Consider the following 12551-nt stretch of genomic DNA (forward strand, 5'->3'; position numbering starts at 1 on the left):
CTGCAGCGACAGGAACGGCCACTTAGTGCTGATTCATGTGCAGCAGACTGAGCAGCTCAGCTGTTCACTGGACTGGATCTCACACACACACACCTACATACACACATACACCCACATGCACACACACTTCCTAACGCCTACAAACATGAATACATTTATGAATTGTTTCCATCATTTCCTTCAATATGTATTAAAAACAAGAAATAAATGATATTATTGTATGTTTTCCACAAAATATAATATGATTTTATTAATTGAATATATTTATTTTTTTTTTAATCACACCAATCAGTTTATCTGTAGCCTTTTTAGCCCCGCCCACTGACTTTGAGTTTAAAGAAAAGTGTTAATATCGTTTTGACATATAATGAATAGATTTAACAAATTGTGCCCTTTAGAAGTTAATTAATTGTTGATTGTGAGTTTTTCCTTCCACTCAACTTTCCCTTAATAAGCTGAGTGTTTGTGCTGTCGATTTCTGATTGCGGCCATAATATAACATTATGGAAATAAAATTTGTGACATTCATTGATCTAAGATTCTATATTATAGACTTTAACATTTGTAACTTTTTTATTTATTTTATTTTTTTTGTATTTCCTTTTATTTTATTCTTTTTCTTCTGGTTTTAATGTAATTGCTGAAATAAACTCACTTTTTAAAATGATATTCGGCTTCCTAGTAGTTTTTAACATAAGTCAAAGAATATATTTTATAATTTTGCGACTTTCAGGTTTTAGTTAAATTCTTACTTATGATAAAATGAAGTTAATTTTATTAATTGTACTAAATGACATATACAAAGTTGTAGGTAACAATTATATTTAGTACAGTAATTATATTTTTTTATTAAATTTTGTTCATTTTGTCATTTTTAAATATTGGTTACAACTACTTTTCAATGTAAATACTGAAATAAATCCACTTTTTAAAAATTACGTACCAGTTTATCAATACAGACATATAAAAGTTTTAAAATAATTCAAAAAATAAGTTCTTAAATAATTATGTTTACTTTCGAGATTCATTGAAACTGTCAATATGAAAATATTACATTTCTTATGATTTCCTCAATAACTATATATTTTGTTACCATGGAAATAATTTTTTTTTATTAAACTGAGATAACTTGCTGTTTACTCAGTTAGTTTTGATAAATGCATTTTTTGTTTGTTTTCTTTCCATTTTAAGCTTCTTAGATTTTTTTTTTTTAGAAATTAATTATATTTTTGTCAAGAATAAATATTTGTTATAAATTATTTTATATGGTTTGTATTTAAAATTTATTTTTAAAAAATTACTATTTGTTTACTGTTTGCTCGATAAACGTATTTATTGTAAATATATATAGAATTAATGCCAAGTGTTTGATTGGCAGGAAGTGGGCGTGTCGTCAATTGGAGTCGACCAATCAGCGTCTGGAGGAGGCGTGGCCTCTTTCAAGGGATGTGAGGAGAAAGGGAGCCGAATAGAGAGCAGGCAGAGAGCGAGGAAAGCGGCGGAGGAAGGGATGTTTGTGTGTCCGCTGGTCGGTGCTGCAGGTACGGTCACAGCCGGATAACAGCCTCCATAGCGCCGCACCGGACCGCGGCCAGTCCGCCTCGGAGTTCCCCCGTTTTCCTCACCACCAAACGCCCACGATGTCCGGCGGGGGAGACGTCCACGTCCTCCGCCAAGACGCCGGCCAAGAGAGTCCGAGGATGCCGGCCTGGAAGCGAGAGATCCTGGAGAGACGGAAGGCGAAGGGCGGCGTTTCCGCGGGCAGCCCGGCCCCGGAGCCGAGCCCCGGCGGCGCCGCGGGGTCGCATCACGTCAACGGGGATGTAGCGGGGAACGTGAACGGTAACGGCGGTGGTGGCGCGAGGAGCGGCGCGTCCGGCCGGAACTACACCATCACCACGGCCAGCCAACATTTCGCCAACAACAAAGAGCCCCGAGCGGCGGCCGAGAGGACGGCGCCGAGGGAGAGCCTGGTGCTCCAGGAGAGTCTGGGTCCGCTGGAGGAGAACCCGTTCATCAAGCTGGAGAAGGAGCGCCGGAAGCGGCAGGACCGGGAGAACGCCGCCCGCCCGGTCCAGCACATCCTGGAGCTGTACGGGAGCGTCCCCGGGATCCGAACCATCCGGGCCGACAACATCATCATCATAGAGTCGGATCCGGACTACTTCCCGGAGGCCGGAGAGAGTAAAGGCTGGCAGCAGAACGGGGTGGACACCTACAGCTCACTGAACGACCTTCTGGACCGGAGAGGCAGCGCCGTGACGGAGATCAGAGCCAAGGAGGTGGTCATCTACGACACCACGCTGAGCCGGAGTGAGGAGAACCTCAGCACCCTGGGCCGCCCTGACCCCGATGGCCCCAGAGACGCTGGGGAGGGCCAAGGCCGGGTCAGCCGGATCCTCCAGAAGTTCGACTGCAACTACGGGAAGCTTCAGAAGAAGTCGCACAGCACGGAGAACCTTCTAGACCTGGATTGTAGTGCCAGTGCCAGGCCAAGACATTGGGCCAAGCCACAGCCAGATCTGGTGCCAAAGCCCAGGCCAAGTCCGAGCGTCAGCAGCCAGCCAACATCACCCGTCTTTCAGACTCCTTGGACTTCCAAAGCAAAGCCACAGCCGGAGCTCCACCCGGGATCACCCCAGCCTGTGTCGTCCTTCCGGCAGAGGTTTGAAGGGGGCGTCGTCCCCAAAGACGAGCCAGACAGAGGGCAAAGCAAGCCCACCAGGGAGCGCGACTGGGAGGCCGTGGAGGTGTCCCCCAAGCCCAAGGTGCCATGTTCTCCGGAGACCCGCCGTGCCCGTGCCGAGTCCTCCTCACTGCCCATCTCTTCGAAGGTCTTGCGTGCGACGTCCGAGTTTGAGATCCGTCCCTCTCCGAAGCCGGACATCGACCAGATCCCAGAGGGGGACACCCAGGCTCGGGCCCTGGCAAACCTCCGTCTGCAGTCCAAGAACTCCTTCACGGTGGTCCCCAAGAGAAACTTGCAAGCCTCGCCTGCGGCCACCAGCCCCAGACCACCAAGTCCGACCAAGTCCTCGCCCTTGCCAGGAGTGCCAACACCCCCCTGCTCCCCAACGAAGAAGAAAGAAGAGAAAGTTCAGGAGAAGAAGGAACCAGAAGCACCTCCTTCTCCTTCCTCTCCACCAGTCCTGACCTCACCAGCCTCACCAGTCTCTCCGACTCCGAAGCAACCCCCCGTGGACAAACTGCCGGTCACAAACATTGACGACATTGAGGTGGAGTCCCCGCAGCGTGTCCCGGTCCCCAGCCCCATGGTGCAGAGGAAAAAGGGCAACACCTTCACCGTGGTGCCTAAACGATCGGCGGACCCCCAGAAGAGCCCACCGGAGCCCCAGCAGGAGGCTCCGGCCCAGGCCCCGCCGGGGTCCACGCCCCCGCAGCCCCAGTACGCCCAGCTGGGCAGCCTGCTGAAGAAACGCTACCCTGCTGTGGAGGAGATCCAGGTCATCGGAGGGTACCTGAGCCTGGCCAAGTCCTGCCTGTCCAAGACCGGCTCTGTGGGCAAGAAGGTGAGAGGAACTCTGCTGGTTCTGAAAATATTCCAAAACAGAAACATCATCAATATTTATGTGTGGATAGAGAAAAGAGGAGTACATTTCTTCCAAAAATCTCAGAAATGTTTAGATTAATCTCAGAAATTTTTGAGGATAAAACATTGACAAATAAATAGAATTGTTTTAATTAAATCAAAACTTCTGAACTTTTGTAAATCTTCCAAAGAATCAAAAAGGTTCTGCTTTTTTCTCAAATTTTTAGACTTTTAAAAATAAACATATTATTTTTCTTCCCAAAATATTGCAGGACTTCCTGGAAAAAGAACCCAACTTTTTTCTGACCATTTTAATTTTTACTTTTTCAAATCAAATAAAGAATTTTGACTTTTTCTCCTCAGAATTAAGACTTTTTCAGAAATGTAAAGAAAAGTCCAAACTATGAGAAAAAAACATCATAACATTAAGAAATTAAAGCCAGAATTCCTTTTTTTTTTTGTCTCATTGGCACTGATGGTCTTCCGTACAGATCAAACCTTGAAGAAAACACAGGAAATCAGTGGATTTTCTTAAGTCTTTGCAGAATAAGAAAGTATTTCTATTCTAGTCTGGATCTTCCTCTGATCTAAACTAGGAAGTGTGACGTCACACAGGAGTGCTGCACCTGTCTGTCCAGCCAAGCTGTGCAGTGTGTGTGTGTGGGTGTGTGTGTGTGGAGCTAAATCTCTTGCGTCCAATCTCTGGGTTTGCTGCGGCTCTTTATGTCTAAGTGGATTAGCGGTGTGTGTTTACACAGCCGTTTGGAGCAACTCGCTGTGCTTTTCTACTCTTTTTGTTTCATTGTTTTTGTTTGCTGTGTGTGTGTGTGGTGTGTGTGTGTGTGTGTGTGTGTGTGTGTGTGTGTGTGTGTGTGTGTGTGTGTGTGTGTGTGTGTGTGTGTGTGTGTGTGTGTGTGTGTGTGTGTGTGTGTTGCTGTTTCAGGTGGCTCCGTTAACTGACCGATCTCATCTACATGTCCTGCTTCCTAAAGAGCAGCATGTTTACTCCTGAGGCATTTTTATATATATTTTTAATTAAGTCATGAATCATATTTAGGTTTTTCTTTAAAAATCACAGCTCTGATTCCTCCCTGCTCCAGGCTAATCGTTTCTGACTCACGTGCTTTTGGGATTAATTAAGTATCAGGGAGTGTTGCTAATTAATTTTGCGAGCCGCTGCAGGGCTGATGTCGGATTGAGGACTGCATGTGAAGCTTCATTTCCTGTCTGTGATGCTTTTTGATGCTGCGGTTGCAGCACAAACCTCATCCTCTCGTCAATGTTTTCACGTTCAACCTGAAACTGTGAGGCGTTTAAAGTCGCATATACTCTCCTGGATTTTCCTCCATCTGTTTTCCTTTGAGCAGGAACATCTCCTGTTTCTGCTCAGAAACCACAGCATGATGCTGCCACCACCGTGTTTCTATAAACTTTTAAACCTTTGCAGTTCATTTCAGTTTTTGGTTCATAGGTTTTAAAGTCTAAAAGATCTGAATGCTGCCAATTAACAAAACCTTTTAAAAAAAATTTTCAGATTAAATTTTTTAAATAATTTAATAATTAATAATTTGATGATCAGAACCTTTAAACGTGTTTCTGCAGCCTGTGATTCTGTTTCAGCCTCTCGCACTTTGACCTTCTGTCTGGTCTCTCAGCTGCTGCAGCTGAAGATGCTTCAGAAGCTGCAGCTGCTGCTGCAGCATCTTTCTGCTCGTCCTGGTCGTGTTTTTGCTCGTCTCGGAGCAGCCCGGAGGTTTGGGCCCGGCCCGGATTCTTTCTGAGGTTTTTCTCTCTCTGTGTAAAACCAGAGCGGCCGCACCTCAGAGTTCTGGTATTGAGGATTTTTTTTCCCCCTTGAACATATAAAACTCTTTTAAACGAGCAGCTTGGCTTAAACCCCATTCCCATCAGAAACCTGACTCCTCTGCTTCCTCCCAGCCTGATTCCTGGCGTTTCCATTGGACCGTTTGGAGGAAAACGGAGTTGGAGCTTCTGTATGTAGGTCAAGAGCAGCTTCTCGTTCCACGTCACTCCTCCATTTGCATAAAATCGCTCAGAGTTTTTGGGTTAAACAGACCAGGATTGACTTCCTCTTAGCACAGTGCCTGGATTTCCTGCCGGTTTAATGGAAGCTGGCAGAGCCTCTTGGAAATGATAGACGTGGCTGCAGAGAGTCGTGGAGGCGGCAGGGTTTGTTTTTGAAGTTTCTCTTCCCTCTAACTGCTGGTTATAACGGGAGAACGAAGATGCAACCAGATTTTTGTCACTTTTTCCAGAGTTTTGCTCTGTTGATTCATTTAGGTTCCTGTTTTTGGAGGATTGGCCGATTTGTTTCACTTATAAAGTCTTAATTGTGGCATCGATTAATCGATTAATTTGAAAAATGTGATTCGACAGATTTTTTTATTTAACCATGCAAATCTTTTACATTATTTTAGAAATGCATTAAAGACAAATAATCACATTCTTTTTTTTTACCATATAACCTTTATGCGTCTGTACTTCAGTTAACGATTAATCAATTAATCGAATATAAAGAATGAAACATTCTACAGAGTTTTTATTTAACTACTAAGGCCATTTTAGACAATATTAGAAATGCATTAAAATATGCAAATAATGAAAGCTCTTTTATAAAATAAGAACATTTTATGTCCCAAAAATGCAAAAAATACAATTCCTTTAGTGAATTTGAACCGAATGAAGCTAACGCTAAACCACATTTACAGATGAAGGTGTTTTTATCCTAAATGCAAAATGTATGATTTTAGTAGCTTTGCAATTACGGCTTTGAATATGTTATTTGTATATTTTTGTTTTTAGAGTTTGTTTTATTACTAAACGACTTAATTCAACTAATTCTAGTTGATTATTTAAATAATCAACTAGAAGCCTTATTTGAGTCTATATTCAGTTAAGAACTAATTTACTCCTAAATTAGTCCACAATTATTAAATAATTGATTAATCCGATTAATCATAATTAATTTGATTAATCATTCGTGGTGTTTTTAGTTTTTTTGCCCATTATTCTTTTTTCCCCAGTTCCCCTCAAAGAGGCGTTAAACAAATGGAGCCGCTCGTTTTCCCACGGCTCCGAAACTCGTCCTCTGACCTCCAACCACAACTTCCAAACTCTGCGGTGCGTTTCCATCAACATTTGGATGCGAACGCCGAGATTAGCGTGTCTGACGAGGCGTCCATGTTTCTGCTGAACCGGTTGGAAAACCAAGCCTTGTTCTTTCATTTGACTCACAGCCGTTCAACCTCATAACACAAAAGCAGCATTTGGATATGTAAACACTCCGAACAACAGGGCTACATATAAATGTGACTTTATGGGAAGCTACTTTTACTGCGGATCACTTTGTTCTGTTTTAGTCATGACATTCTGATGGTGCACAAATACTTAATTTAGTCGTATAAAACCAAGATTTGGAGCAAATATGTCAATTTGTTTGACATAATCTCATTATTTTTGATAATTATTATTATTACTGCAAATACTGTTCATTGTTGAGCTGTAATAGTTCTGCAACATACATTTTTGTCTCGCTTCCCTAAATATTTTTTTTTTCATATGAGATCCATTTTTATCAATTATTAAATTTTGCTCACTCTCTTTTATTAAATAGAAATAAAAGGAAATGTGTTTTCTTATTCCAATCATCTCTTCTGTTACTTGTATGATGAGTGTTAGAGCCAAGAATAAAGTCAGAATATTGATTAAAAAATTAAATCAAAAGATGAAATTTTACCAGGAAATTTATCTAAAAATGACAAAAAGAAATTATTTTCATGCTGATCACATAAAATCACTACTTCATTCTGCTAATATTCTGATTTTATTTTATTAAAACACAATCTTAGCATGGCTCTAATACTCCATCACAGACTTGACCTGAATCCAAAGTCCAAATGAACAGAAGCTGTAAAACAAGATGGCGGCTTCGGGTGTGATCACATGACTGAACATGGGAACCCAATGAGCGCATTGGTGAAGAAAAATTCAGATTTTCCAGAAACTGACTCTTAAGCAAACCAACTATTAGATGAATCGATGACGATTCATCGCCCTTTCTTGGCTTTGGTCTCAACCCGGCCTTGGTTTGGGTGGTTTGACTTCAACACCGTCTAGTTTCTCAAACCTTTGGTTTAAAACATTGGCTTATTGTTCAACATGCCAATTGTCTTTTACTCCACATTGAATTGGCTTCACAGGTCATCAGTGAAACCTGGTCGTTTCTCTAGCAGTAGAAAGTTGTGTTGACGAGTTGTACTGAGTTCCCCAATGATTTATGGCATTAGATGTGAAGCAAGGATTATTTTTGGTAAGCAGAAAGGCCAGTCCACATGTTCTTGGAACAGGAAGGCTGTTTGAGTTGGACTGAAACCTCCAGCCGTCAAGGAATGACCAACCGCAAGACACTGTGGGATCCTTTGAAATGTGGTGTCAGGTTTTAGTCGAATGTGTTCTCCAGGGAGCCGAGGAATCCAGACTTCCCACCACCTCTCTGGCAGCGCAATGTCACATTTTCCTTTCTTTTTCTATTTTTTGTTACTTGATTTCGAACTTTTTGGTTCTCGTCTCTGTAGTTACAACTTCCACACAGAGAGTTGTTGGTAGCACAATTTTGCTAGCACGGTCCGGTCATTGATCGGGGAGTGAAGTGACCAACTGTGGGATCTTGGGAAATGCGGTTTCGGGGTTGGAATCCACGTGGTTCCAAGAAAACGTTGTTTTTAAAACGTCACACTAAAGCAAAGCTTTGAGAATATATATGCAGCTTCATTAACAACAAATCTGTAATATGTTGGTAGAAAACAGGCAAGACGGTGTTCGGATCATTCCTCTTCTTCCTGTTTTATCAGTCATACTTGCATTTTCCTGAATTTTCGATACAGTTTATGGATTTTTGCTTTGCTCCTCATCCACCCTGGAGGGTTAAATATACCCCGAATGGTTAAAAGCTCCCCGTAACACAGGAAGGCCAATGAAAGGGCACGCTCCTACATTTACATTGTGCGTCTGGGCTACAGGTGAGAAAGTCCATTGTGTTTAATTATTTACCGGCCGGCAGACATTCCCCATCTCTGCTCTCTCCTCCCTTACGCTTCCTGAAACCTGCCACCGCCTCCTCGTCCTCTCAGAGGCAGAACCGGAGTCGCACAAACGATTATGAAGATGTGTGTCATTATTGATCCGGTGCCCTGGTATTTAAATCCCGTACCGATCCCACCTTCCGTAAATCTTATTGAGATAACGGTTTATTAGTGTATTTAAGTTATAGTTTAACCTTCTAAGACTGTAAGGTTTCCAGTTTATCAGCTCAACACTGATAACCGGTTGAATTCATGGTGCATTTTTCTCCAAACCATGACTCTTCACAACTGGTGTTTATGCCAAATATATTAATATATTCTCTTCTCTGGTGTGCAAATAAATATGTTAGATAGTTTTGCAGACTGGGGTTGATTTCACCGTTGGTTACATTTTCAGCTGCTGCCGTTCACACTGCACTGAGGCAAACCAGTTCCCCTCCTCACCTGTGGCGGCGCTGCAGCAAGTGCACCTGTTGGTAGACCAATTGAAAAACCTCTGAAACTCTTACATTTCTGTTTTTTCCTTTTGACTTGATATCCAACAAAGGAAACTTTATTTTTTGTCTCTGTGAGGCTGTTGTTGGCGTGATTTAGGGAGCGTGGTGCGTTCACTGATTGGTAAAAGATCCGATGTTTGAGATTCCAACTAAAACATCTGGGGAAGAACTTGGAAATTTTGAGATTAAGCTCAGAAGTTTTGTAGGTAAAAAACATAGGAATTTTATCAGTGCGTAAAGTCAAACATTTTCAATTTTTCCACAATTTCTGAGTTTCAAAAGTCAAAAAGTTTCGCTTTTAAAACTCAAAAATTCCCAAGTCGTTTTGTGAGATTAAAGATTTATTTTTTTCAACATGTTTGGCTATTGGTGACGGCAGATAAATGGTTTTCTTGTAAGTGAGTTGTTTCACATTTAGCAGCTGGTACATGAAGTGACTGACAGCGCAAAACCCTTCCCTTGGCTCTGATTGGTTGTTTTTGGTTGCTGCAGTGACCTGACGATCCTTTCTCAGATTATTTGTCTCATATTGTCATCATTTGTGACATTTTCAACACATATGGAAAAGTTGTACCCTGCAGCTTTAATCTCAACATGTCTGGATTTTTTCTAGGAAATGTTCTTGTTCTATTGACCATATTTAGGGTCATAAATGAGCTGCTATATTTACACTAAGTGACTCACATCCGAGAAGTTCTGCTTCGGTTTCTATTTTCTCTCAGGTTGTGATGTAGATTTGGTTTCCAAATAAGAGAGACGTGTCGTTCTCTTTAACTATGACACGCACTCTGTGGCTCACACCGAAACTTGTGTGTGTATATATATATATACATATATACATACACTCACACAAGTTTCGGTGAATGTGTGTGTGTGAATGCCAGTTTTCCCACACGGCCCTCAGGCTGCAGCCAGCAGTCGGTGTAATTAGGATTCAGCCAGTAAAGCCCCACTATCACCGTCATGTTTAATTCAGAGTGTGTCTGTGTGGAGGAGTAAGGAGCTGAAGCAGCAGCAGCAGACCGGGAGGGTTTCATTTGTAAAATATGAGTCGGAGTGAGACCTCTTCTCCTTCTGTTGCTTCAGCCCATCTTCCCCGGATTGTTTCTCCTTGAGGATCTAAAAATAATCCAGACTCAGCTGTTTGTCCGCTGCGGGTTTCATGCGGTACCTTTTGTACCTCTCATGTAAATTTCAGTCAAATTATCTGCTGGCCGCGGCGCGTCCACCTGGAGCTGCGGGCGCGCGCGCCGCTGTGCCGCGCTCCCGGCGTGACGTCAGCAGCACGTCATAAAGCGTGGCTTTTGTCTTCGAAGGCTCGGGTGGTTAGTTTTATTTTTCCTGCTCGGTTTCAGCAGGAAAATCTCTTTTTCTTCTTCTCTCTGTCCATCGTCTCATGGCGCCTGTCGCCATGACAACCAGCTCTCTCTCTCTCTCGACGGGTTGTGACGTCAGAGCTGCAGGTCATTTTGAAACGAGGTTTAGAAATATTATTTATTGCCAACCGTTATTTTAATAACCGAGTATTCTATTGATTAAGATTGATTTAAGAAATTAATAACATTTGGCTTCTGCTGCAGATTTTTATTTAAACATTTAAAATTATAGAATCCAATACAATTATATGAAAAAGAAAATCCATCCATCCATATTTAATGATTGATTTCGTATTAATATCTTATTGTAATAAACACATAGGAAACCTTTAAGATATTAATGTCCATAAACAAGCTGTAACTTGTTGTATTTCTCTGCTGCCTGTGATTTGTTGGTGTTGCAGATAAAATCGTAACCAGTCCGTCTTTAAGCACTTCCTGACTCCTCTCCAGTGTTTCCCACAAGGACTGACATCCAGTCAGTTTCTCTCCTCAGAATGATTTTCCCACCGTTCATCCTCTCACTCTGACCTTCCTTTTGTCTCCATTGAGGCTTTTCCAGACACACCTAAACCTCCGACTTTTTCCTACGGCCTTTAAACGCACCAACAATGAACGGTGGCTGTGTGTGTTGGGAGTGGACCGTCCGATTGGTTTGGATCTCCACCCTGCCGGTGTCGCCTTACGCACCTGGTTCACGCTTTCAGAAATCCACCTGCTTTTATATTCTGGCTCTTATCAGGAATAATCCAACGCTGGAGCCACCAGATATTCACTCACAGGAGGCCAAAGGTGAAGTATTTCCTCCGTGACTCACAGCGACAGCGTAAACACGTTTCTATCAAACCTCCTACGTTAATTTGAGAGAAACGATTCTATCTGAGTTTAAAATCTTATGAAGTGGGAACATTTACCCTGATTTACCTGATATTGACTCCATTTGGTGGTCAGACGTTTCAGCTGTTTGATTCATTCTTTCACCAGGGTGGAGTCCTTCACTAACCAGGGCTTTATGAACAAAAACCTGGGTGTGTGTTTGAGTTTATGGTGGATTTTGAGATGAAGAAAATGTTTGAACTCCAAAATTTCCAATAAAAAATCAGAATTTTTTCTTAATTAATTTCAGATTTTTTTTTGAGCTCCCAAAGACGAAAATTTATGAGGAAGAAATTTAATTTTTTTAGATGAATATGAGAAATTTTCTACACAATTTTGAGCTCCAAAATGTTTAAAATTTTCAAGAAAGAAAACCTTGATATATTTAGGTTAATCTCAGAAAACTTCTTTAAAAATGAAAACAATAAAATGTTTGACATTACACAAAAGTATTTGACAAATGTTTAGCTCCAAAAATCCAAAATGACAAACTTCAGAAATGTCGAAATGAAGAATTTTCTTTCTTTTTCACATTAAGATCCAAAAGTAAAAAAAAATGCACACAAAAAATCAACTTTATTCTCATATTAAACTGACTTCACTCTCATTATTGCTCTTTGAAATGTGTTTCAATGAGGTGAAGTGATGAAAACTTATTGTTCTCTAGTTGCCTGTTGCTGCAGCGCGTTGCCTGTTGCTGCAGCGCGTTACCTGTTGCTGCAGCACGTTGCCTGTTGCTGCAGCGCGTTGCCTGCTGCTGCATCGCGTTGCCTGCTGCTGCAACGCGTTGCCTGTTGCTGCAGCGCGTTGCCTGCTGCTGCAAGCGTTGCCTGTTGCTGCAGCATGTTGCCTGTAGCTCAGTTGGACGTCGCGCTGCAGCGTGCAGGTTTGCTTTGAGACGGTGATGCAGCTGACGCCTCTGCAGCAGGATCATCGTGCTCTAATATTATCTGCCTGCTGCAGATTAGCTCTAATCAGGCACCTGCTCAGCCTGGACGCTCTGCCGGTGGAAACGGGTCCAGACACTCAGTTTAACTCTGAAAAGTCTGCAGCTGCAGCGCCTTAAATGCGGCGCGGCGGTTTACAGTGAGGTTGTTAAACTGCAGGCGCAGTCGAGCTCTGCAGGAAGCACGCTTCACCAAACGGGGAC

At 42.4% G+C, this 12551-nt stretch overlaps 1 protein-coding gene across 1 annotated transcript; it reads left to right on the plus strand.

The window, feature by feature from the left end:
• Positions 1–1640: 1640 nt before the first annotated feature.
• On the plus strand, positions 1641–3530 carry LOC129379625 (taperin-like; the record flags this gene model as incomplete). Its single annotated transcript, XM_055060437.1, has 1 exon — positions 1641–3530. A coding segment is annotated over exon 1 (1890 nt), but the record flags the coding sequence as incomplete, so codon positions are not given.
• Between the last annotated feature and the right edge of the window lie 9021 nt (positions 3531–12551).

The sequence above is a fragment of the Poeciliopsis prolifica genome, unplaced genomic scaffold (assembly GCF_027474105.1).
Source record: "Poeciliopsis prolifica strain line A6 unplaced genomic scaffold, Auburn_PproV2 SCAFFOLD059, whole genome shotgun sequence".
NCBI classification, from domain to species: Eukaryota; Metazoa; Chordata; class Actinopteri; order Cyprinodontiformes; family Poeciliidae; genus Poeciliopsis; species Poeciliopsis prolifica.